The sequence below is a fragment of the Triturus cristatus genome, chromosome 2_2 (genome assembly GCF_964204655.1).
Source record: "Triturus cristatus chromosome 2_2, aTriCri1.1, whole genome shotgun sequence".
Lineage (NCBI taxonomy): Eukaryota > Metazoa > Chordata > Amphibia > Caudata > Salamandridae > Triturus > Triturus cristatus.
In genome coordinates, this window is record NC_140582.1 from 788077954 (window position 1) to 788105788 (window position 27835).

General features: G+C 44.1%; 1 protein-coding gene across 1 annotated transcript; it reads right to left on the minus strand.

Moving 5' to 3' along the window:
- Positions 1-3592: 3592 nt before the first annotated feature.
- LOC146862775 (uncharacterized) lies at positions 3593-26365 on the minus strand. The gene is made up of 3 exons (XM_085643113.1): positions 26134-26365; positions 5437-5516; positions 3593-3872 (listed from the first exon to the last, which is right to left on the minus strand). Exons 1-3 carry the CDS (start codon positions 26363-26365, stop codon positions 3699-3701), a joined length of 486 nt encoding a protein of 161 aa, XP_085499239.1. The 3' UTR covers positions 3593-3698.
- Positions 26366-27835: the final 1470 nt, after the last annotated feature.

Below are 27835 nucleotides of genomic sequence, written 5' to 3' on the forward strand. Positions count from 1 at the left end.
CATTTTTCCTGTCTGGGTTTGCAATGGTGATCGCAGGCAGGAAAGATATGAGTCAGAAGGCTTCCCTACATTGAAGAGCCTTCTAATGCATTGATCCAGCCGCCCTGTGCTTAATTGGCCGATGCTCCACTGTCACACGCCTAACAGTTATGACACCACTAAAATGGGAAGAACCATGGTTTTAGCAGGGTGGGAGCCCTGCCAAATTACATTGGCACACCCAGTCTGCCAAACTCTAAAATATTCCCGAATTGACCAGAATAAAGGAATCAGAAGAAAAATGTGTCCTTACAATTTGGGAGTAGGACAGGATATGGAGAATAATTAGTCACCACTGTCTAACTTGGAGAAGATCATACAGATGATACAATTCAACAACCTGTCTATCACTAACAATAACAGTTAACACAGAACCCATTAATTAGAACATATGATAAAGAATACAGAAGAATACAAAAAGCATACCAATTAGTGCCCACAGCATTCTAAATATGAGCTCAAGCCATTGCTTGCCACGCTGATCAAACGTGCATTCTCAACGGAAACTTTAATAATATACAGCCTTCTCTACACCAATACTTTAAACAACTAATAATTATCAGAGGTGGATATTTAGGAGCTCAATGTTTATTATGACTCCAGAATAATTCAAATGACAAAATTAATAACTGGCGATTGTAAGGTAATTTCAAATATAAACTTTATGAATGCAATGTATGCAGAAACAACAGTGATATGGACTCCTTCACACACATTTCAAGTGTACCAGGATTCAATCAATCAATCAATCAGGGGTTTGTAAAGCGCGCTACTCACCCGTGAGGGTCTCAAGGCGGATTCGGAGTTGGGGGGGCGGCTCTGGATCAGTCGAAGAGCCAGGTCTTGAGGTCCTTCTTGAACGTGTGCAGGGTCGGGGAGCGTCTGATGTTCACAGGGAGCCCGTTCGAGGTTTTGGCTGCGATTTAGGAGAAGGCTCTCCCACCGGTTCTGTTCATGCGGATGCGGGGGACCTCTGCCAGGGCGAGGTCCCCCTCTTGGGTACGTGGAAGGATACTCTCTTGTTGAGGGATTTGTAGGCGTGGGTGAGGAGTTTGAACATGACCCTCTTCTCGACAGGGAGCCAGTGGAGGCTTCATAGGTGTTGGGTCATGTGCTTGTGATGTGGTGTCTCAAGGACGAGTCTGGCTCCGGCGTTCTGGAGGGTTTGGAGTTTGTGTAGAAGATTACTGTTGATTCCGGCGTAGAGGGCGTTACCCTAGTCCATTCTGCTGGTTATGAGTGCTTGGGTGACGCTTCTTCTGCAGTCGGAGGGGATCCATTTGAAGGTCTTACGGAGGATGCGAAGGCAGTTGAAACTAGTGGAAGCGACAGCGTTGATCTGGCGGTTCATGGAGAGGGAGGAGTCAAGGATGATGCCGAGGTACCGCGCGTGGTCTGTAGGGGTGGGTGGGTTCCTGAGGGTGGAGGGCCATCAGGTGTTGCCTAGGCAGAGGTGCAGGGTCCGAGGATGAGGAACTTGGTCTTCTCTGAGTCGAGCTTCAAGCAGCTGGCTTTCATCCAGGAGGCCACGTTCTTCATTCCTTCCTGGAAGCAGAGTCTGGTGTCTTCGGGATTCGGATCAGGATTAGGCAATTTTCGTTAGATAGGAAAGAAAGGATGCCTTTAATTACAGTAATATGTTTAATTTTGATGAATATGTCCATGTTGGGCACAGGCAGGAAAAATGCAGACTGGGCCCCATGCACAGAGATAAAACACCTTACCCACGGGCAATGTATTGTCTGTTCAGATAAAAAAAAAACGTTTACCAAGTGGGTACTTTAAACATAGAACCTGGTTGGCAAATCTTCAGTGCTACAAGGAGAGCTGTCAAAGTGATGATCTCTTTGCTTGCTGTGTAGAGATCCCCACCAGGCAGGCGGATGTCTCTAAATAGGCACATTTCCCTATGCCAGGTGGTTGAACATCACGACTCCCCACACCACAGAGGACCGGATGACCATCCGTAGAGGTCTTTTGAGGTCCTAATTTCTTTTCAGAAGCTCTAAGTACACTTGTTGGACATGACAAGAAGGTGAAGACAGTGAGGATCCTTAAGTCAGAGCTGCTGTTCTGGAGTTTCTGCTGAAGATGCTTTTTTTGACACCAATAGCTTGGAGTGGCAGAAAGCTGTATTTCATTGCTACACAGATGTCCTCGCCACTTGGAGAGATATACCAACTCACCCCAGTCCAAGTTTTTACCTTCAGACTTAGTCGCTATTTTGGTTCTCAAAACCCACCAGTAGGGCAAAGCTGGAAACTGTGTACAGGCAGGTCTCCACAAGATCAGATACCCTTACTGCAGGCTATCAGTGAACCATTTTTCAGAATAGGAACATGCTCTGACAAATGTGGTTTGTTGAATGACAAGGATGTGCCTTACCTGCAGAAGCTTAACACCTTATCCTAGTCCTCCGAACATGGAAGTGAGGAAAAAAAAATACCATATGGGCCTTTCAGACTAAATTTTATTTGTTACATGTTTTGAGTCAATGATTATAAGCGGCCTGTTACAAACTCATTAGTCATACATTCAGCAAACATTTTATGATGTGTATGGAACATTTGCTTGTTTTCGTATGATCCAAAAGAACAATTGTGCAAAATTGAATTAGTCGCCAGATAAAAGCTTAACTGTTCTAATTCCTCCTGTGTTAATTTTCCACCAGACTCTATTAATGGTATAATTTAGAAAAACAATTTGCTAAACACATTGTACAAGGGTTTTATGCCATTAACTTGTAAAATGTTCTGAAGGAGATGCAGGTGACCTGTGAGATGACTTTTTATTGACAAAAGAAACTTGCAGATTGGTTGAACTTACAATGTAACAATTGTAAACCACATTATTGGTAAAAATGTCTACATCAGATGATTGAATAGAGTTATAGTCTACCAAATTATCAGAACAGATTTTTAAAAAGTGACAAATATAACCGGTCCATCTCTTGGCATTTGCACTTTTAGATATATTGCTATATGAATCAAAGTTTATAAGCAAATCAGTGGTAAAAGTGTCTGCATCACATTTGAATAAAGTAATTGTCTATCAAATTATCAGACTAGATTTAGAGAAACGTGACAAATATTACCAAAGCTTATAAAGTTTGATGTGGTGAAAATTTCCGTCTTGCATTAGTGCACTTGTAGTTAAAGATACGCTGGTCACTATTTGGGACTTTCCAGTGGTGCTCCTTGCAAAGCGCCCAAACAAATTCTGTAGAATAAATATAAAAGTGGATACATTAAAAATATACATTAATAGGTGGGAACAGTCAGGTCAATTGATTTCTGTCATGAGCATATCCTTCAGTCAGTGTCCTCACAGTTCCATTTACCACCTGCACCCCACTGACTCAAAATACTACCTTTGATTTCCCCTCAATCCCCCTCAGTGGTGGAGGTTCTTGCAGAGTACACACAGGACTTTGCTATTGGCAAGTATCCTTTAAACACTTTCAATGGATAAAAAAGAAGAAATACACTAAGGTTAACTAGTTCAATATATAAAATACATCCAAACATACCTCTGCAAGCAGAAACTTTCTCTTCATTCAAGCCTCTTTCCTTTGAATGCTTTCTTTGACCAGTTCCTTTGCTGTTTGCCAATTCCTGATCGTTGAATACCATAGATATGACTCGATTTAGTACAAATGCTCAAGGATCACTTGAAGTTGGTGCTCTTGCAATTAAACTATAAAGTTGGCCAGCATCTACCAAGATATCGTTGTATCGAAGAGGATTTTTGGGGTCCTTAATGAGTTGTATAAGTCGCCCTTGCCTGTATTCTAAAAATGCACTCCCCATCTCTTCAGCGGAGGTCATTTCTTCCTGCATTGAAAGAATGGAGATGGATATTAGAGATACAAACACATGAAATTAGCCTTCATATGAAATTAACATTAACATGAGTCTTCTCAGTGGGGTGCAACAACTCTTGTTTAATGCCCCAAGTAACATTTCAAAAAACTCTCGTAAGAGCGAAAGAGAGAGCGCGCGAAAGAGAGAGAGAGAGAGAGCGCGAGAGAGAGAGAGCGCGAAAGAGAGAGAGAGCGCGAAAGAGAGAGAGAGAGAGAGAGCGCGAAAGAGAGAGAGCGCAAAAGTGAGAGAGCGCGAAAGAGAGAGAGCGCGAGAGAGCGCGAAAGAGAGAGAGAAAGCACGCGAAAGAGAGAGAGAGCGCACGCGAAAGAGAGAGAGAGAGAGAGAGAGAGGGTGAAAGAGAGCGAGCGCGAAAGAGAGCGAGCATGAAAGAGGGCCAGATGTACGACCCTATTTTGCATGCCCAAACCGGTTTGTGACCCGTTTGCACATGCAAAATGTAATAGGGCAGTGTAACAATCCAGATTTAGCGAGTCGCATTTGTTTTGTGACTCGCTAAATAGGAATTGCGAGTTGCTATTAGAAAGAGACGTTCCAAGGGCTTCCCTGCCTAATAGCGAATCGAAGGCCTATGTAAGAATGTTTTGCAACCACAATATGCGTTGATAACAGTTTGAGTATCATCCGAGCGCTGGTGCCACACCCATACGAATCTCAACACTACCTCCCATTAAAAAAATGTAAAAAAAAAACGTTTCATTTTTTTAAAATGCATCTCGGGCTGCATTTTTTTTTTTTTTAAACTACTTCATTTAAAAGCAGTCTCAGAAATGGAGGTTTGCGGAGCCCAGCAGGCCACCATAGCTGGGAGATCCAGCCATTCCCAATGGTGTCGCAAATTGAGAGTGCCTCATGAATATTGATGAGGCATGCAATTTGCAAACCCATTGGGAATCACAAACAGTGTCTCTGACACTGTTATATATAGTATTTAGTGACTCGCAAAGTGCGAATCGCAATTGCGCGCAACTTCCTAGTCGCTAAATGCCATGGTCGTACATCTGGCCCTTAGAGAGGTAAAGATAGAGAGATATGAAACACCACCATGTACATATTAATCTTATGAAACGGATATCAAGTTTTTTGTATGGGTGAATATGAACTTATACATATATCAGGGGTGATAGAATGGCAATATAGGAACAATTTACACTGAGTTTCAGGTGACATCATACACCATGGGCTGAGTGGTTTAAAAATAGCTATAGTGTTTTTAGTCTGTTGCTGCTCCATGGTATTCTGATCTTCAATGGAGTGAACATGACAATATAAAATAAAAATACTACACAGTTTGCTTCTGCATATAAATCTGCAAAAGCTATCCAGGAGGATAAAAAATGTGGTCATGGGTGGTGGAATGAAATGGGGGTAAAATGTTATAAGTGCGCGGGGACAACAAAGTGGAAAATTCACTGCACAAGACTTTAAAAATTTGGCGTATATAATTTTAAATTCACAACAGCAACTGGAAGCATACAATACAAATAACTGAACAATTATCAAAGAACAAACTTACATTAGTTTCTGAAAGGATATTCAGGAGACCACTAATAGCCTTTGTCACCACTGGGAGATCTTTTAGGTCAATCCCAAGTGCTGCAAAAAAGCAAATATATGTACATTTAAATGTATATTGCTTTTATTTCATGAATCATTTGATAGTTTAAGTTGGCATGTACAAAAGAAGACTTCAAACTTACCAGCTATCACATTAGCACGATTTATATTTGTTTGCACATTTGTTCTATTGGTTTCTCTGTGATCTTTTTTATTGTACACGTTAGGTCTTGCCTCACTGTGGTCAGACAGTTCATAATGGTTGTCAAAATCATCTTCATTAGATTGACAATTGCCGAGATTCTCCCATATCTGATCTTCTTCACCATTGGCTATGTTAATAGATTTATTGATGGTTGCAATTAGCGATTCTTGCATTTGCTGTGGCCTGTATTCAGAATTAATTTGTTGTGCCAGCACAGAGGATTGAAGTTGGTTCTCTGGATGCACAGATGATTGATAGGATGTATTACTTTGTGATGGTTGGAGTGGATGTGAATTAACTAGGGGCCAATCTTTTTGGCTATGAATCGTGGGTTCTGATCCACTATATTGTGTCGTTTCATCATTGACTCTTGCCACATATCTTGAAGGGGAGACAGATGTCATAGCAGCTGAGGCATTCAATAAATAATTGTTGTGTGACGGTATTGTAGGCGACGACATGGTGCAATGTAATTCTGTCTGATTTAATTCTGCACATTGATTATCAATATTGAGGGAGTCCCTCGCAGAACCATGTATACTTCCTGACTGATGGACGGTTTGTTGAATGAAAGAAAGACTGTTAGACGCTAGAGCAGAATTAGTTGTATCTTTGTGTGTCCCAACTCCCTGTCTACTGTAATCCGGTCTTTCTATAGTTGACTTTTGTAGGCCTGGGTTGCTCAAAACTTGATGTTGTTTGGGTTTTCCATTAGCGGTCAAATGGTTGAATGAAAGCGTTTGGCCTGCTCGTGGAACAGAAGTAAAGCTATTGCACTCTGCTAGTTGCCTATGATTCAGATTTGTTGTTACAGGGCTACAGTGTAGTGTTCCTGAAGGTGCAGTGCTGGTTGAAGGGGCAATAGTTTGCCCAGTGTTAATGCTTTCTGAGATAGAATTTCTAGTCTGGTTTGGAGTTTTGGTGGCAGATCAGTGTAGTTCGTTGTCACAGAAGTATGTAAAATATCACTCTGTTGCAATTGAAAGTTATATCCAGAAAATTGCTCACACATTCTTTGCTTTGTTGGATCTACACATTTTGAATTCGTTTTTTTGGTTGTATTTTTCTTTAATAATGTCACAACTTTTTTCGTTTTAATGCCAATCCTTCTGTTGCTGCTTAATGCTTCTGGCGAATTGCTGCTTTTTCATTTTGGTTGCAGGTTTTGAATTTTCGATTTCGCATTTATCCATCTTTGATTTCTTCATTTGTAAAGCATTGAAATCATTTTTGGGTTTCTGACTTCCTACAACTGGCATATTTTCTTTAAGCTCTTTTAATGGACTGGCAGCTCGATCTTTGTTCTTTGAAGACAGTTTTTTTGTCTCAATGTTACCCATATGTACCAATTCCTTGTCCAAATCCTGTGCTACAGTCATACTGTTTTTTTTAATAAACACATCCATAGTCTTTTTCACAGCTGCACATTGTTTTTTGACTGTAACGTAAAAAAAAAAGAATTCATTTTCAAAATGTTCCTATTTGCAAACGACTTGCGATACGGTACTTATTTGTATGACCTATTATTGTGTAAATTTACTTGTCACTGAAACTGGTGAGATTATAGTACCCAGTGTAAAATGAACAATAACTATGGACCCTCAATTAGACTTTGGCAAACGAGTATTCAATTCAATTCAATTCAATAATCTTTATTCTCAATCATTTAGATCATCAAAGATATAAATACATAACAGTTTGTTAAAATTTAAAAATTTTCAATACTTTGAACAATTTCATTTGCAAGTTAAATTCAAAATGAAAAGGAAGTCTCCATAAGTCAAACATTAAGAATCATAAAAGGATAAGCCAATATCTTATAACTTCATGCTGTGCCCCCCTCTTTTAGAATGCGAGACCGAACGTGCCACATGGCCGTTAGGTACTTTGCCACAGCAAAAACAATCGGAGGTGACAAATCGGTTTTGAGGATTCTAAATGCAGGGAGGTATTTCCTAAAGCCCATATTTTTAAGGATAGGTAAAAGCTAATACCTCCTTGCTCTTTGGTAGGCTTTACAAAAAAGGACCACGTGTAGATCACTCTCCTGGGGATATGTGCAGGCTGGGCACTGCTCTGTTGTTAAGAGGCGGGACCAAGAGCTAGTGAAGGCCCTCAGAGGTAGAGAGCCATACCTCCACTGTAAGTAGAGTTTTCTTGTCAACACAGGACCCATACCATCTAATACAATTTCCAATTGATAGGAATCTTTCAGTTGGATAAATGTGTGGGTCAAAGATCCCGCACGTGTGTTGCCTAAATCGGTAGTCAGCCTTGTCTGATAGTAAAGTTGTGTAAGTGCCTTTCGAGAGATCCTCCTACTTGAATTAGCAGGGTCAGTCCATAATTCCGGGAGACCTAAACTTTCACATGTGCTCCCTATATATTTTAGCCAGGGGATGTTATTAGTGTTTGGTAAAGCCAGGAACTCCTGGAGCTCACTTCTATAGTCACTGAGATCCTGGCTGCTCCATATTCGTCGCCAAAAGGGGCTTTATACCTAGCTCCTCGGCAATTGGCCTGAGACCTAAATCCAGTCTCAGGGGGAGCAGTGGGGTGCTAGAGGGGAGGGCCACTATTTGTCTGAGGAATTTATTCTCTGTAGTTGTTAAATTTTTTACAGGAACATGGCCCCAAAGTTCCGCCCCATATACAACTGAACCCCGGGCTTGAGATTTATAAATCTGTATCATAGGGCCCAGTGGGCGATATATAAATTTGCCCGTCATCCTTAAAATGCCCCCCGCCTTCTGCAATAATTTCAGATTTGCCTTAGTCGTATGTGTCCTCCATGTCATCTTCTCGTTCAGGGTTACCCCCAGGTATTCAAATGTGGAGACCCTCTCCAATCGCACCGTACCCAACAAAGGGTTTGGACGTGTTGAGGGGGTAGGGTTTAGGATCATGAATTTTGTCTTGGAGGCGTTGATTTCTAAGCCCCTCTCGGTACAAAATTTCAAGAACCCATCCACTATCCGTTGGATTCCCATGGGGGATTTGGACAGCAGCAGGGTGTCATCTGCAAACATTATGGCAGGCACCCTGCTGCCATGCAGTTTGGGAGCATCAATGTCTTTCAGCCTGGACAGATGGGCGATTACCCCATTGACAAAGAGGCAGAACAGGGTGGGTGCGAGCACACATCCCTGCCTCACCCCCCCCGTCAACGGGAAATCTTTCGGTTAGACCCCCCATCCTGCCACACCTGACCCGCGCAAAGTTATCCCGATGTAGTTTAATCAGAATAGCCAGGATATCTGGCGGGACTCCCAGCTCACCCAGGACACTCCAGAGCATGGATCTAGGGAACAGGTCGAAGGCGGCCTGTAAGTCCACGAATACCGTGTACAAGCTGCCGCCCTCGACAAGTGCCGTCCTCCAGTAAATGAGATTGAGGCGAAAAATTTGGTTCATAGTGGAAACCTCTTTCCTGAACCCGGCCTGATAAGGGCTCATAATGGCTGCCTCCTCTATCCAATTCTGTAAGCGGTCCAAGATGAGCCTCCCGAAGAGTTTTTGCGACACATCTATCAGGCTGATGGGCATGTAGTTGGATGGGAGCAGGGGCGAGCCTTTCTTGAAGATCGGGACCACCTCTGCGCCCAGCCAGGTACAGGGCACCTCCATGCCCCTTAGAATCGCGTTAAATAGCATCAGGAAATAAGGGGCCCATATGTCCGGCTCCTATTTGTAAAGGTCGCCCGGAAGGCCATCCAGACCAGGCGCCTTTCCAGTTGACAAGCCTGTTATGGCAACCCGGACCTCTCTAAGTGAGAATGGGTCCCCTTCCACGAAATTATAGAGCGACGAAATAGTGGTGCAACCCCCATGGCCTGGATCCTCTGTATACAGAGACTGAAAGTGCTCCTCCCAGGACTTGGAAGAAATATTTGGCTCTATTGCCGGGGCAAGTTCCCCAGAACCTGAATTGACAATTTGCCAGAACTTCCGTGAGTCCATGGACGCTAGGGAGCTAGCAAGTTCTTCCCATTTATTCTGCTCCCAGTCAATCTTTGCATTGACGGTCAGCTTTTTGTATTCGTGTCTCCTGGCGTGAATTTCCAACCTACTTTTACGATTCTTGATACTCAGCAAAAGATCTCTCCTTGCTCTACGGCACTCCGCATTGTACCAAGTACACTGGTTCCTTCCACCCCCCCTCCTTGGACCATTATTAAATAGATCTGCAGACAGAGTCTTTGTGACTTCTTCGTGGTTCAGCCAGATTTGTTTGTTAACGTCCCCTGTATTTGGTTCCTCACTTAAAAACGCCATATTCTCTAGAATAGGAATAACATTTTTATAAAACTGTGGGAGCTTGGCTGTGCTTGCTGCAATTTTTTCCCACTTAATTCTTCTCCTATTACTTTCAAGGACTAAATCGGGGTTTGTCTTGGGTAATTCTGCTTCCCCAAGGTCCCGTCCGGGAAGGAGAAAGTCCAATTCCAAGGCATTGTGGTCGCTGTCTTCTCTATCAGTGACCCTGAAATCAATGACATGCGACCACGAGGATAGTTGGACTAAGATATAGTCTAATCTTGATTCACTGCCTTTGCGATTAAATGTAGGTTTACTCGGGGTATCTGATTGAGCTCGCCCGTTACAAGCCCTGACCCCATGTCTTAAAGTTAAGGCAGTAATCTGCACTGCCAATGGACTCCAGGCTTTGGGCGGAATAGATACTAACGATGGTACTCGCCATCTTGTCTCTTCCTCTAAGAGGTCCCCATCTAGGAGACCTGGCAGGGGCTCATAATGTGAGTTCAAATCCCCACCCACTACAAAAGGGAAACCCTTAGGGAGTTCAGTCAAAAGATCCGCTAATTCATCGATGGTAGGTGACTCCTGAGAAATGGTTACCGGTCTCGAATACACATTCACCACCACTAGTCTACAGCGATGAGACCATTCCAGTAGAACCACAAGTATATCTTCTGATGCCACTGGAAAGCGTGTGGCTTTGCATCCCAGGTGCACTGCTACCCAGGTTTCAAGTCCACCCGATGGGCGCCCCCTTCCTCCCCATTTCGCAGGAATGGAGAATACTGCAAATCCCTGCCTTGCATGTTCCTCTCTCTCCCAAGTTTCCTGGAACATGCATAAGTCTTTGGAGTCGATGTATTCAATCCATTCCTGGAAGTCAGACTTGTTACCCAGGCCCGCCACATTCCATGACAATATTTTTAGTATGGGGGGCCCATCATTCAAAGTAGTGGTATGTGTGTAGTCAGTCCTTTTATTGCTGGTGTTGATCTCTAATGGTATTAGGGGGGTACTTAATTCTTCCCGCTTGTGGAAAAGTGGATTTCCCTGGTCAGTTATGTCCCCTATCTTGGACCCCAACGGTTCTATATGCATGTTACAAGTACATGTATGTTCTCTCCAGTTCCAGTTTTGAAGACGCAAATACATGTGCGTCCATCGTCAATATGTTCTCTGTCAGATCCGCCATCAATGGGCCGGATAGTTAATTCCTAAATAGGAAAGGCCACCGACTTTATATGGCTTAGCTACTCCATTTTCTCAGTTCAGGCGAAGTAGGCCCGATTCTGTCCTCGAAGCCTTTCCCTGCTCTCTGTCTCTGACAAGCGTCAGCTTGAGCTCGCAGCTGCATCCATGAACTTTGTCCTATTTCCTGTGCAGCTAACGGTGCCTGCCTCGGCCGGTTTAGCATGTCTGCCAAGAAGTTGTATTTCACCTTCGAATTATCTATTTTGCTCTTCAGCCGATGCATTCCTGTCTAATGATTTAGGTAAACATTTCCTTTAGCTCTCGAGCAAAGAGCTGCCCCTTCAAGTGATTCATAGTCCAGTTGCCATGGAAAGTTTTCTGTCTCTTGCATCTCACATAGATACTTAGACGTTTGTGCACGCACACAGTCAGTATAGAATAGATTATGTTCGAAGTCCTTCCTTGTGGATAACATAGTTCTTCAAACATAGGATGTTAGATATGATTTGGGATTAGGTTGACTTGACCCCCCAGACTTTTCGTCTCCACACGTAGAGTTAATGTCAAGTCCCCTTCACCCCCCTAGTTACACGTCAATTACACGTCATGCTGCAGCGCGCGCATCTATGCCAAGTATTATCTTATAGAACCACCTATATTTGATAACTTTAACCAATTATGTTTCTTTTTACTCCTTATTACGCCTAGTTTCGTTTATGTCACTTTTCTTATCAAATGTTACGCCTCCTACATTCGTTTCATTATAATGTAATAACTATAAAAATGTATGTCTAATAATAAAGAATGGTACTTCACTTCCTGAACCTTCTTGGTGACGGAACCTGAAGGCCGCCACTCGAGTCGGCCATTTTGGAATAAAGCCCATTCAGAAACCTCTTATACCACGGATTCTGCCTCTCATTATTCTGAGCTATTTGTTAAAGTTCTCGCATGAAATTCAGATTGGTAATGAGCAGAATTTTATTTACCACATAATGGCGCCCGAACAGGGACACCTTCTCATCTCACGCGCCGGCGGTGCGTTGCAGGCCCGGTCTCCTGCCACAGCTGGACGGACCATAACGCGTACCAGCAGGATTTCCTGTAGCTCCCTCCGGTCAAGCGGGGGCGACTGAGGCTGCGATCAACCCAGACGAGGCGGTGAGAAGCGCAAGGTATCCCGACCAGAGCCTAGCTGAGAGAGCAAGATCCGAGGTACACAGAGGCCCACCAGGTCTTCCGAAGCCCCGATGTCCAGATGTCCGATGTCCGAAATCAAGTCCAGTCTCCGAGGCCTTTCGTTGTGAGCTACTCGGTGAGTACCATCGCCGGGGAGGCGTGTTGACGTGCACATAGGTTGTGCCGGTCAAGACGGATTTGGGTACACAAATCCGGTCTGCACTGTTTAGCAGTGTATATGTACGGTTTAGCCGTATATCAAGTATTCCGAAGTATCAAGAATTCTGCTTGGTGATTAGTCATGCAGACTGTCATCATTGTTGGTCAGTTTTAAATGTTTAGTGTTTTATTCTTAACGTGCTTAATGTTCTGCATATTGTGGTATGAATGATTGTTTTACTGTGCTTTGTTCATTATTGTGTTTTTGTCCCAAGTGTGTTCAAGATTAAGTATCAGATCAGTTCCGTTCAAGAGTAAGTACCAGGTTAGCTGTTGTCAATATGCCGCTCTTTTCAAAGTTAAGACAAATTACTACTCGAAAAGGGGTGCTTGAAGAGGCAGTCCCTATTCCTCCTAGGGACACTCCAGGACATTTCATGTACCATAAACATGGCTTAGATGCCATATTATTTCTAGATCTATGGGTGGACTACACCAAAGAGTTACCAGAGAATCAGAGATGGCCCGTAGCTGGGACCTGGGATGCAGACTGTATCATGAAAGTAGAAGAAGAGTTGTGGAAGAGGAAAGCTAGACAGTCACAGAAAGACGCTATTGAATTATGGCGTAAAGAGTCGCATAGGCGCACCGAAAAGGCGCTAAGACAGGAAGAGAGAAGTAAAGAAAGTGCAAATAAGGTTCGAGAGAAGCAGTTGATTGAAGAAGGTACACGAGTACAAGCAGAACAAACAGAGAGGCAAAGAAATGCCCTTATGAAAGGGATGTATCCCCTTCTGGCCGAAGGTTTGCCTCAAGCCACTACGGCCATACCTAAAGACTTGCCAACCCCATTGTTTCCAATAAAAGTACATCCTAAAGGACATCCTAGAACGGCAGAAGATATTTTTCTTTCCTCATATTTAGATGATACAGTTCCCGAATATGCTAACCCCGCACCGCACAGATCGGCTGCTGGGGGGGCTCAACGTCAAGATCAAGTTCTTGTCCCGGTACCACAGCAAGCTCCGACACAAGTCACGACACAAGCTCCGGCAAGCACATCTGCTTCCGCGTCTGTCCCCGCAACTGTTTCCACAGCCGTGTCTACACCTGTAGTGGCTGTAGCACGTTCAACGAATCCTTTCACGTTCGATACCTCAGAGGGGGCTACTGGAGGTGCTACTAGCCTTCCTTTTACGCCACCCAGAGGGAGTAAATTTTCTTTTCAGGAATCAGCACATGCACGTACGCCCAAACTTATAAATAACCGTACGCTTAAGGATCTTATGGTAGATTGCAGATATGACCCGGTGCCTGGTAAAGGGGATGAAATGATTATAACATCGTTACGTATTAGACGAGCTGCGTTATTTTTAGGAAGGCTGCCAGGAATGGCCGCGCATTTAGATAACATATATCATTTTGTCCAAACAGGGAAAGATCCTGAATGCATTAACAGAGCTATGGAATATCAGAAAGTTGAGATACAGGGAGAATTGTTACGTTTCTTCATAAATTGTGTGATCAGAAATGAAGACCGACCGGGGGTAGGCCCGGGAATAATGCAGATCCTCACTAAATGGAGTCAGAATATATCCGATGGAAAACATGATAAACAAGGAAGTATAGTAGCCATGTGCCGAAAAATTAGGAAAGAAGTAGAACGCATACATGCAGAGAGATTGGAAACAGACGAGTTTGAACAAAATGAAGAGTCCGACTCAGGAGATTCAGGAAGACAGGCAGACACCATAGCCTATGTGGGCAGAGGAAGGTTCTGCAATAATACCGGAGGTTTTTCTGATCCGATACACTCTACACGTCCAACTATAATAAATATGAAATCTCCCGAGCGTTTGTTTCAAGCCGCAGATAAAATACTCCGGGAACGAAGGGGTTATCACCTCCTCGATTCTATGGACGAACAAGAATTAGCAAGGGCAGCTGTTCATTGGATGGACAGTCCCGGTAAATATGGTGACGTGACAGTAGCACACGCGTTTTTGAACCTCAGTCCAGACGAACAATGTTTAGCTGGGATTTATATGATCCAGCAACTTCTTATACAATATAAGAGCCAACATGCTGATCCTGGTCCCTTACCTAATATGTTAACAGAACTTCTCACGAATAGATGGAGAGGATCCAGTAACAAGTTAATTAAAGAAATATTAATGTCACGTAAACAGTACATTCTTTTAGAAAATGCGGATCCTTTTTCGATCCCCAACAAAGAAGGAACACTGTACTACATGGATAGACAGAATCCCTTACGAGAGGTACACCCGATAAAGGGCGATGATAATGAGTTTCATCGTGTATTTGTTTATACACCCATATCAAAAATGGAATTACTAGAAATGAAGAAAGTAGTGCCCAGTCATGACAAAGACCCAGCGGGTTTCCACCGAGAAATTAAAGACATGTTACTGATGGGAGAGTACACCTTTCCTGATATTATGACGATATTAAAGGTGCTTTTACCTGCTGGCATTTATGAAAAACTAAAAGAAAAGGAGTGGGAAGTGGGAGACCAAAAGATAGATTGGACCGCATTAGCAGCGGAGGAAAGGGATCGAGCTCCAGGGTCAGGGCTCGGGGATAAAGTCAAGCTGTTACCAGGTTTACTAGTACAAGTACTGCCACGTTTATTAACTACTAAAAAGGAAGATTGGGGTGCAATCTCAGCCTGTAAACAAAAGCAAGATGAAGACACAAGTGATTATTATGCCCGATTTGAAAAATGTTTTGGTATAAACAGTGGTATAAAAGCAAGCAGTGACTCATATCCACATTTGTTTGTGACAAAATTGGTAGAAAATGCATTACCTCCAGTGAAAAATAGAATATTGAAGTTCGAGAGTACCTGGCAAGGTAACACTCCGTCACAAATGCTACAAATGTTACAGTATCATCACAATAGAATTAGGGATGAACAAGAACACGAGCATAGACGCATGAAAGATACTAAAATGAAAATGTTAGTTTCCCAGACAGTACAAGCGGATGGTCATAAAAAGGGTGCGACACATTCTGGAGATTCTGCAGTTCCTGTAAAAGGAACCTGCAATTACTGTAAGCAGCCAGGCCATTATGTACACGATTGTCAAGTCCTGAAACGCAATATAGCTTCAGGTATTGCAAAAGAGAGACCACGATTAGTTAGACAAGATCAGAGTGAACAAGGAACTATGCAGCATGGACAGTCCATGCCAGGTCAGCAACAGTCCATGCCAGGTCAGCAACAGTTTGTGCCAGCTGCACCACCGTTGCCTGCAACTGCCACACAAGTAACATCACGACAACTATATCAGACCGCACAGTATGAATACCCTGAGTATCAACGTTACGCATGAAGCAGCCTAGAGAGGGAAGTTGACTTACCCCTTATCGAGATTCCAGTAGATCAAGAAGGACCTTATGTCCATAGTGAATTATTAGGTCATGACAGAAAATTTTTACTCGATACAGGGGCAAGTCGAACAACCATAAAAAGTAGTGAAGTTCCAGGGGCACCCCTCTCAGGCTCTAAAAATGTTTCCCTTGGTTTTTCAGGAAAGCCTATTGTTAATGAAGTAACACAGCCACTTCCACTTACGATAGGTCCCTTGACACGAACTACAGACTTATTGCTTACCAAATCATGTCCGGAAAATTTGTTAGGCATAAAGACATTGAAAGCCCTAGGGGCTATTATTTGTTGTTCTCCGGAAGGAGTAAGATTGTTTTTACGTGATTTTAAAGGTCACTATGTATCCAGAGACATGGATTCCCGACTACAGAACTTACCAGCGCATCTATGGGCACAAGGCCCTACTGATGTTGGCTGCATGAACATTACACCATACCGAGTCACACTGAAGGCAGGAGTGGTACTACCACGAATGCGACAATACAAGTTACCACCAGATGCTGTAGTGGCTTTACTGAAAATCATTGACGAGCTAGTCGCGCAAGGAGTGGTTGTAGAAACTAACTCCAATGTGTGTAATTCACCGATAATTCCGATTCTTAAACGAACTGATCCGATGGCCCCACCAGTATATCGATTAGTGATTGATTTGCGTGAATTAAACAAATGCATTGTGCCACAATTCCCCGTGGTCCCCGATATCTCATCATTACTGACAGCCATTGATTCTCAAGCTACATTCTTTACCGTAATTGATCTCAAGAATGCTTTTTTCAGCGTCCCAATAGATCCGGAGAGCCAATACTTATTCGGATTTAGCTTGAATGGACGAAGCTTTAAATTCACCCGCGCTCCCCAAGGATTCACAGAAAGCCCCAGCATCTATAGCCAAGCACTGAAACGAGAACTTGACAGTATACACATGCCCGTTAACACCGCATTGCTTCAATACGTCGATGATCTGCTGATCACCGCACGAAGCGAACCCGAATGTGAAAAAGCCTCATTGACAGTTTTACATTTTCTAGCCGACAAGGGGCACAAGGTGTCCCCTTCTAAGCTGCAGTTCTGTGTTCAGCGAGTTATTTATCTTGGTCACTCGCTGTCCAAGGAGGGAAGGCAGCTTACACCTGACCGCATTCAGTTAATTGCAAACATGCCAATACCGCAAACGCAAAAGGAAGTGCGGGCTTTCATAGGCCTCACTTCATACTGTAGACAGTGGATTCCCCAATATGCATTTCTAGCGAAGCCACTCATTCAGTTGACAACACAGGAGGCAGCCACGTCGACTGTCCTCCCTTGGACTCAGGAACACACATTAGCTTTTGAGAGCTTAAAGAAAGCTCTATGTCAAGCACCAGTTCTGGCGACACCATGTTACAGTAAACATTTTACACTCTTTGTTACAGAACGTGCAGGTACTGCCTTGTCAGTACTCACTCAGGAACAAGCAGGAGCATGTAAGCCATGTGCTTATTTTTCCAGTACATTAGATCCCGTAGCTCAGGCTTTGCCTGCGTGTCTGAAATCAGTAGCAGCGACAGCCTTAGCAATCAGACAAAGCGATGCCATAGTATTAGGACATCCATTGACAGTACAAGTACCACATGCAGTAGAGGTTCTTGTGAACCGAACGCAAACACAACACTTGACCATAGCAAGACTTACTGGTTACGAACTGACATTGTTTCAGCCACACATAGAAATCAGACGTTGTAATACACTGAATCCTGCTACACTCTTACCAGTAATTGGAACCGACCCACTAGCTCATGATTGTATTAAAGTCATTGAAATAAAGACAAAACCCAGACAAGACTTAACAGACGTTCCATTGCTAGATCCAGACCTGACGTTATATGTAGATGGTTCGTGTATGAGGACAAGTACAGGAAATTTAGTTGCCGCATACGCAGTCACCACAGACACTGAAGTTATTGAAACAAACTGTATAGATACTCTGTCAGCCCAAGCAGCAGAACTTGTTGCTCTAACACAAGCCTGTATTCAAGCCACGGACAAGAAAGTCAACATATATACTGATTCACGTTATGCATTTGGAGTCATACATGACTTCGGAGTGCTTTGGCGGGAGAGGGGTTATTTAACTTCTCATGGAACCCATATTCAACACGGGTCCCTCATTCATGCTCTGTTAGACGCGATTCATTTACCGACTGCAATATCGATTATGAAATGCAAAGCACACACGAAGATTACTGATATCATTTCTCAAGGCAATGATTTAGCTGACAGAACAGCCAAACAGACTGCTCAGACTCGTACATCCGACATGACAAAGCCAATAGTTCAGACACCGACACAGTGTATGACAATTAAGGATCCCACACTTGATGTAATTGACATACAGACACATGCCACAGCAGAAGAATTAACGAAGTGGACTGAACTAGGAGGGATCCAGACAGATCAAGGATGGATGACGAAAGAGAAATCCGTGTGGTTTCTCCCTGATTCCATGGTTCAAGTCATTATAGCTACAGTTCACAGTCCCGCACATTTAGGAGAGAAGGCTATGTTAGACAGCATTCAGCACATTTGGTTTAACAAACATTTACGAGCAGCTGCTAAGCAGAAAGTTCGTACCTGTATGATATGTTGTCAGTTTAATCCAGGAAAAAGTGTCCCCGTAGAACAGGGTGGATTTCAGCCTCCTGATCATCCTTTTGAAGTCCTCCAGATGGATTATATTCAGATGGAACGTTGTCGAGGATTCAAATATGTTCTCGTAGTTGTCTGCGCTCTCTCTCGTTGGACAGAGGCGTACCCTGTATCAGATTACACTGCCCCGACTACTGCCAAACAGCTAGTTCGAGAATTCTTCCCACGGTACGGTTTACCACGTGTGGTATATTCAGATAACGGCCAACCCTTCTCATCTGAATTAATGAAACATGTTTCGCTTCTATTGGGATATCAGTGGAAGTTCCACTGTGTCCGACACCCCGAGGCAGCAGGTCTCGTGGAACGACATAATCAACTTCTGAAAATAAGATTGTCAAAAATATGCCAGGAAAAAGGTGTTGACTGGATAGTAGCCTTACCAGTTGCACTGTTTTATATGAGAATGGTACCACACTCTCGAACAGGGCTATCCCCGTATGAGGTGATCTTTGGCAGACCACCAAATATGTGGGGGACGCCTATACCGCGTAAAATAACTGATGTTGACTGTAATATGCTGACAGATTACCTGGCTTCCTTGATGTCTGCACTACAATCTTCTCGTTCACAGGTGGTCGCAGCTTTTCCTGACAACACTGAGGTGAAACCCCATGACGTGGTTCCCGGGGATTTCGTCCTCGTTCGGAATTTCGATAGGAAAAGCCAACTGGAGCCCAGGTGGAAGTTGCCTAGACAGGTCCTGTTAACAACAAGAACAGCCGTGAAGATCGAAGGGAGGAAGGGCTGGCTCCATTCCAGTCATATTAAAAAATTTCATGGACTTCCTCCTGATATGAACAATACTTCCCGTGCATCTTCTCCTATTGACTCCATTGACTCAAAGCTACCTTTGGCTGAGGCCAGTAGCTCCGAACTTTATAAACAAAAACTTAGGCCCAGGCCTACACTGTCGGACGATTTGATTGTTTAAGTCCTCTCCAAGGTGAAGCGGTTGAATCTGTCCTGACATGTCTCCTTTAGGCCTGAATCATGAAGAGTCCCGAATCATAATGAAAAGACATGCATACTGTAAATTACTGCGTAGCCACTGTATTGTGACTTTATTAATTTTGTTTTTCTTAAGTTTTATAATAGTTACTGCAAGTATATTATTGCATATGTATTATCCTGTCTCTAGGCGTACTATTAATATAACCGATGAACATTCTTTTAGTGACCTACCCCCACATGAGTTGTCCTACAGACTTGCGCTGCGTAATAACACTTTCATTAGTATGTTACATCATTCTCACCAGACTAGTAATGCCACTAATTGTTGGGTGTGTGGTCGACTCCCTCCCTATCAGAATAACAAAGGAGTTCTGCCTTTCTTTCCACATCCATTCACATATAATGGCACCTGTGGAGCATGGTTTAGTTTATTTAATTCTATAGATTCAAACACAGCAGTTTACCAACACCATTGGATATGGGGAAATCTGAATATAGTGTTATACAAGGTCTGTCACCCTGACAAGGAGGGTCGCCCTAGTAGAACGGGTACTGATCTAGAAAATGAAGTATATCGCTTAGGTAATTTTACACCTAATCTCATGATTCTAAATGTCAAATCCGAAGTTGAGTTAATTTTGCCCACCATGTCAGTATTCCCAGTTAAAGGTGAATTATGTGTAAGAAAAGTTGGTTCCATACCTATGGGCCATAGCAAATGTGTTACTACAGTAGAATATAGTGATGAAGGAAAATCTACATTTAGAGCTTCCCGCCATTCCTACTTTATATGTGGTCAGACGGCATACATGCGTCTACCCCTGGATTGGGATGGTACCTGTTACATTGCATTTCTTTTGCCACCTGTTTTCTTAGCTCCTCCTGATTATTATCGAAATACTCGTTTAGCACACAATAGAGAGCGAAGAGATCTCCCAGTTGTTGATTATACTGAGACAGCATGGGACAAGTATGTAGATTTCAATAAAGGTATTTTCCCATATATAGGTACAATTTCTAATAGTAAACTGATACGTAGACTAACCAAGACCCTTGAAGCTGTAGTGAATGAAACTATAGCCGCCCTAGGCAATCTGACAGAGGAACAATCAGTGATGAGGATCGTTGTCCTTCAAAATCGGCTTGTCCTTGACGTCATCTTGGCCGATAGGGGCGGAGCTTGTAGGGTCATCGGATCCAGCTGCTGCATATTCATACCAGAAAATTCACCATCTGTATATAAAGCTATAACACGCCTTCATAAGATTGTGAGCCAGATACACGAAGATCCAGGCACTTGGACTTGGTCCGGGTGGTTTTGGAGTCTGATATCAGCGTGGGGATGGAGAGTTCTATCCTTCCTAGGTATTGGCCTTCTTATACTATTCAGTTGCTGCTTATGTCTGCAATGTGGACCAGCGATTTGTGGTCTGTGTGCCACATCGTGTATTCCACATCAAGGTTTTCGTTCAAAACCCCGGAAAAAGAAAGAAGAAGAAATGATGCTCGATGAGCAAATCGATGGATTTATGAAGATTAATGTTTCTTGATGGGCAAGTAAGGGGACAAGGAGGGAATGTGGAAAAGTGGATTTCCCTGGTCAGTTATGTCCCCTATCTTGGACCCCAACGGTTCTATATGCATGTTACAAGTACATGTATGTTCTCTCCAGTTCCAGTTTTGAAGACGCAAATACATGTGCGTCCATCGTCAATATGTTCTCTGTCAGATCCGCCATCAATGGGCCGGATAGTTAATTCCTAAATAGGAAAGGCCACCGACTTTATATGGCTTAGCTACTCCATTTTCTCAGTTCAGGCGAAGTAGGCCCGATTCTGTCCTCGAAGCCTTTCCCTGCTCTCTGTCTCTGACAAGCGTCAGCTTGAGCTCGCAGCTGCATCCATGAACTTTGTCCTATTTCCTGTGCAGCTAACGGTGCCTGCCTCGGCCGGTTTAGCATGTCTGCCAAGAAGTTGTATTTCACCTTCGAATTATCTATTTTGCTCTTCAGCCGATGCATTCCTGTCTAATGATTTAGGTAAACATTTCCTTTAGCTCTCGAGCAAAGAGCTGCCCCTTCAAGTGATTCATAGTCCAGTTGCCATGGAAAGTTTTCTGTCTCTTGCATCTCACATAGATACTTAGACGTTTGTGCACGCACACAGTCAGTATAGAATAGATTATGTTCGAAGTCCTTCCTTGTGGATAACATAGTTCTTCAAACATAGGATGTTAGATATGATTTGGGATTAGGTTGACTTGACCCCCCAGACTTTTCGTCTCCACACGTAGAGTTAATGTCAAGTCCCCTTCACCCCCCTAGTTACACGTCAATTACACGTCATGCTGCAGCGCGCGCATCTATGCCAAGTATTATCTTATAGAACCACCTATATTTGATAACTTTAACCAATTATGTTTCTTTTTACTCCTTATTACGCCTAGTTTCGTTTATGTCACTTTTCTTATCAAATGTTACGCCTCCTACATTCGTTTCATTATAATGTAATAACTATAAAAATGTATGTCTAATAATAAAGAATGGTACTTCACTTCCTGAACCTTCTTGGTGACGGAACCTGAAGGCCGCCACTCGAGTCGGCCATTTTGGAATAAAGCCCATTCAGAAACCTCTTATACCACGGATTCTGCCTCTCATTATTCTGAGCTATTTGTTAAAGTTCTCGCATGAAATTCAGATTGGTAATGAGCAGAATTTTATTTACCACACGCTCATTATGACCTGCCCCACCAATGGAATCGCCTAAGGCCCCTAGATATTCTGGGGTATTGGGTGGCCCCATTCCAAGACTGGTTCGATCCACATCCTCCCATACTGAATTGCTCAGAGCCCCATAATGTTTAACGGTATTGGGCGGCTCTATTTCTAAGCTAGTTTCATCCACAGCCTCCCATACTACGGAGTTGGACTGGCTGCCCATATGTATAGGCAGTCAATCCACCATGTCTAGTTGGCTGTACCTATTGTGGGTTGGAAAGTAAAATTGCTGACATTGCTGGAGGGGTCTCTGGGGATAGTAATTTTGCCCACCTGCACCCCAATTGCCGCCTTTCCTATGGCAAATTTCCCATCCCTCATTGTCCATATTGGAGGTGTAATGGTCTAACTCCTGCCTTCGAGAGTTGGGTGGTTCTCTCCGTCCTCTTAGCAGCCCTCCACCCGATCTCTCGGAATATGTGTATTGTGCATGGATTTCAGGGTGCTCTTGATATTGGGTTCTGGGGTGATGGTAAACTTCCCTTCTTTTGAGATCTCCCCACCCAATCGATCTTTGTATCCGATCCTCCCTAATCTCATCCTCTCTATCATATGCTAGAGGGGGGTAGAAAAAAGAGAGGGGTAGGGATTGAACAGTAGTCCTATCTTCCTCTGAGATCCATCCACATATATGCAGGACGGTCCTATGATCTTTAAAGTTGACTATAACACAGTCACCATTTATGGATTTAGTTGAACTGCCCAACCATGGGACCCTTCGTACCATAAGAACGGGGCTCAGTATACCTTCCGGGAGCGGTCTATGTGTACGAAGCCAATTTATCACCTTATTTTTAAGGGAAATGGTGGATTCTTTGGAGGCAGGATTCAATTCTGGTACCCCCGCCAGAACAACAGTGTATGGGACTGCCTCTGGCGGAAGGTGTATTGGTCCCGGATCTAGCCTCTTACTCACACCCCCCCGTCAGTTGCTCCCCATTGTTCGGTGCATTGGTGGGAGCACAATCACTTAGCCCCGCTTGGTTTGCCCTGTTTTGGGGGGAAGAGGAATGATTCAACTGAGCTACGTGATTTTTTGAAACTTTTGCCTTCGGGTGAGTGTTAATACTTAGGGACGGAGTAGGTAATGCCTGGTGCACTATGTGTGTAGTGTTTTTAGTCCCATTTGTTGCCCTGTCTGGAGCCTTGGTCCCATCATTGTTCATTGTTTTCAGACTATCAGCTAGTTGGACTGTCGATTTTTCTATAACCACAAGCCTAGCTTCTATTTTTATTAGCCTTTCTTCCAATGGACTTAAAAGGTTTCTTATAAGGGCGCCTAGATCTGCCAGGGTAACATCCTCCTCAATGGTCTCAGGCAAGTTCGATTCAGCTTGATTACTTGTCTCCCCCGGGGGATTAAAATGCGGGGTCTCAGCTCTATCTTTTTGCGTTTTTTCCCTAGTATTTAGGCAGAAACTTTTTGACAGCGGATTCAGGGAGGGTTTTGAGATGTTTGGCTTTCGCACATTCTTATTCTTACTTCCTCCTCTGTTTTTCGGGATAGTTCCTTCTCTGGTCCCCTTACGCTTTGTCATTTTTAGGCATGTGGAATTGACATTATCAGGATCTGGCGTGGGTTTTATAGTAGGTATGGGGTGGGGTTGAGCAGGAGGGAGAGTTAACATACTAAAGTCGACAAAATCATCATTGGGGTCCTTCCTGCTTAACTGGGAAGTACAATTTGATGTGTCCAATGTCCCAGAAAGATTTATTGTACCATCCACCCCTGTATCCAGCGTAAGGAGCTCTGTGCTTACCACAGGTGACTTTGCCAAAGCCAAAGGACCCATGGACGATCTCCGCACCCAATCCAGTTCTTGAGATATTCGTCTCTCCAGGAGCGTTATATCCTCAATTAGCAGGGACCCAGCTTTCACAAAATAATTGTCCAATGTTCCCTTTGGTGTAGGCTCACGAGCCATGGCGCTTTTGCTCCTTGTTTCTCTTGTTGACATTTCTGGAAGTGAGCAGAGATGATAGCCCTCACACTCCGCCAAAGTTTCCGGGGGGTCCAGGGGGGGAGGCCCAGGCCCGGCCTCACCCATCCTCTAACGGCCTCAAACGGCCCGCTCTTTGCCCGGTCTTCGCCCCGGGCTACGTCCCGTGCGCGTCCCGCTAGCGCGTGTGGGAGGGACTCTGTTGATATAGATGAAGGGGGCAAAAGTTAAGGAGGAGTCGGGAAGAGGACCAGGTGCGGCCGATGAGCGTTACGCACAGCACCCTGGTCCTCGCAGTCCCGAGTGCACCGAAATCCGCCTTTAGACCGGCAGCAGCAGCATTCACCTCCGTCCCGTGCAGAGCGTGGCGTCCTTTGCGATGTGACCTCCCGATCAGATGACAGGCAGAGGGAAGTCCAGCAAGCAAATTGAAGCCTCCGAGCGGCCCCCGCGAAGCGGGGGCCGAGAGGCGTAATAAAGTTAATTGGGGAGGAGTCGGGAAGAGGACCAGGTGCGGCCGATGAGCGTTACGCACAGCACCCTGGTCCTCGCAGTCCCGAGTGCACCGAAATCCGCCTTTAGACCGGCAGCAGCAGCATTCACCTCCGTTCCGTGCAGAGCGTGGCGTCCTTCGCGATGTGACCTCCCGATCAGATGACAGGCAGAGGGAAGTCCAGCAAGCAAATTGAAGCCTCCGAGCGGCTCCCGCGAAGCGTGGGGCCGCGAGGCGTAATAAAGTTAATTGGGGAGGAGTCGGGAAGAGGACCAGGTGCGGCCGATGAGCGTTACGCACAGCACCCTGGTCCTCGCAGTCCCGAGTGCACCGAAATCCGCCTTTAGACCGGCAGCAGCAGCATTCACCTCCGTCCCGTGCAGAGCGTGGCGTCCTTCGCGATGTGACCTCCCGATCAGATGACAGGCAGAGGGAAATCCAGCAAGCAAATTGAAGCCTCCGAGCGGCTCCCGCGAAGCGGGGGCCGCGAGGCGTAATAAAGTTAATTGGGGAGGAGTCGGGAAGAGGACCAGGTGCGGCCGATGAGCGTTACGCACAGCACCCTGGTCCTCGCAGTCCCGAGTGCACCGAAATCCGCCTTTAGACCGGCAGCAGCAGCATTCACCTCCGTCCCGTGCAGAGCGTGGCGTCCTTCGCGATGTGACCTCCCGATCAGATGACAGGCAGAGGGAAGTCCAGCAAGCAAATTGAAGCCTCCGAGCGGCACCCCATTCACAAACATGACAGATCCTCTCTACCTTATTGCAAGTGCATCACATCCCAATGCATTTGTAATAAGGTGGATGGCTAATTCATAATGTTTGGGATGGAGTACTCATCCACCAATTTGTAAATCAGGTCACATATTTGTAAAGTATTGCATTACATTATGTATTTAATTTGTAGTCATTTTCTATGGAGCTGTGTGCAGGCAGAATATCTGCCACTAGTATTTTGGGAGTCGGTGGAATAAGCCAAGGGAATAGAAATATAGGGATCGAAAGTGCAGCATGGAGGCCTGCATGATGGGACATGAGGAGAAAAGACTTCATTTGATGTACCTTTAATAGCAGATCTTCAATGCAAAGGAAAAGGTGATTTACCATAAGATGAGATGACTGTTTTAAACAACGTAGAGCCAAAGTGGAAAAGGGAGCATTGCATTTGTGAAATTTATTCTCACTTGATACCGAAAAGAAAGGTACTGGATATCATCAGGGGCAGACTGGCGTTTCAATGTACAGATTGTGTAAATGCCGAACCAGATAGCATTCTATGGCCATAACTGGTTCAGCAGTAACTGAGCCTAGCTATTAGTATTGATATGCATTTCAGCAATATTCAAAAGCAAACTTAACTGACAGGGGGACCGTGAAACATACATATTGAAGACACTTACATTCACTGTAGAAGACTAGGATCCCTTTATAAATCATTTTCTTCTTGGTAGGTGTTCCTTCATCATCTAGGTCAAATGTTTCAAAGGCACTGTGACAGCGGGCTCCTAATAAAAGTTCTGAAGTCTTCTCCGTTGCATTAAAAGTGACTTCCGCATGACTTTGCAGCACAACTGATCGGTCTACATAGTAAAATATACAGCAATAGCAGGCCTTACTCCATTTCCTCGTCATGTGCGCCATGGATTCCAAATGTTCTGAATTAAAAATAAAATCTAAGCTGCCTTATTCTTTTTAATCCCTGTAAATGAAAGAGTAAATATTTAACTGTGATGTAACCTGCAGTGAATGGGGCAGTTTGTGCATGGTGCTTTCAACTCACTGTACCAACAAAATAATCCTCAGCTACTGACAAATGGAACTAGACACTGAAGCAGAATGGAGCTTCAGTGTACACCATCAAATTCTTGCACACATTGACAAGCCCATTCCACACTCAACAATGTAGTCCCCATTGCACAACAGACACCCAGACTGACAGACACTCAAGCATATCACCAGACATACATAATCATACATCCACAAACACTCTGATACTCCCAAATGCCATCACACACCTAAAACACCCAAACACATGCCATCAGCCATCAAATCACATTCACATACTCTAAACTATCTAGCCTCTTATCAAAACAGCTTCTCTTGCCTTCAGAAAGATATGATATCTCACCCAGTTTGATACTCCTATGTCATCTCAGAAACTCATGCTCCATATTAGACAGCAATATACACACCCTCACGCTGAAAATCTAAAAACATGCAGCAACTTATCAGGAATGCATCTACCCTGTTATTAACCCTCGAAAATTATCCATGCAGACATAGCTCAAACACCACACTCACAAAGCGGACACTGATAGACTAGGGTGGCGAAGTGAGCTAAAGAACGATGACGGATTCAACCCAGATCTGTGACTGGCGGTGAGTGTCTGAAAAGTTGCAGCACTCAGTCCATCATCTCCTCGTGGTTGCTTTGTTCATCCTAAGTTGGCAGGGTATGCCCAGACAAGGTCCCTTGCTCACTTGCCACTGGATTCGAGCTAGCCTGGTTGATGAAGGGTGTTACCCCCCAAAACCGGTCCCAGGATGCTTGTTTCCGGTCCATCATACTTTAAGCTGGTGAATGCAAAGCTAGCAACGGCTGTGTGTCTACCTCATTAGGTGGGCACAGTTGGAAACGACAACTTTGTTCATGTTGAAGGCCTGGGTCAGAGGGAACTTACTATTGCATGTTCTTTTTCATATTTTTTTTTCCTTCGTCACTTTTGCTTTCCCTATTTCTTACTCCTTTATCTGTGTTTCTTTATGTTGCTCTTGGTCAAAATATGATTAAAAATAATTTTCGAACCCCAAAATAGGAGTACTGGTGTTCACCACCTGCAGCCACCAGCACAAATTAAGCATGCAAGTTCGGGTGTGATGGGACTCTTTCACATAAATTGAGTGCTTTGAAAATGTGTCTGGTACATAGGATACACAGATCATTTATTGAACAGAGTGCACACAAAAGACCTAATTTTTAGGCGCACATGGATTGGCGTAATATGAACGCGGCAACAGGCATTACATTTATGTTCAAATCTTACTGCAAATGCATCACAATTGCTTTGTATTTCGAAAAAAAGGTAATATGGACAATTTAGC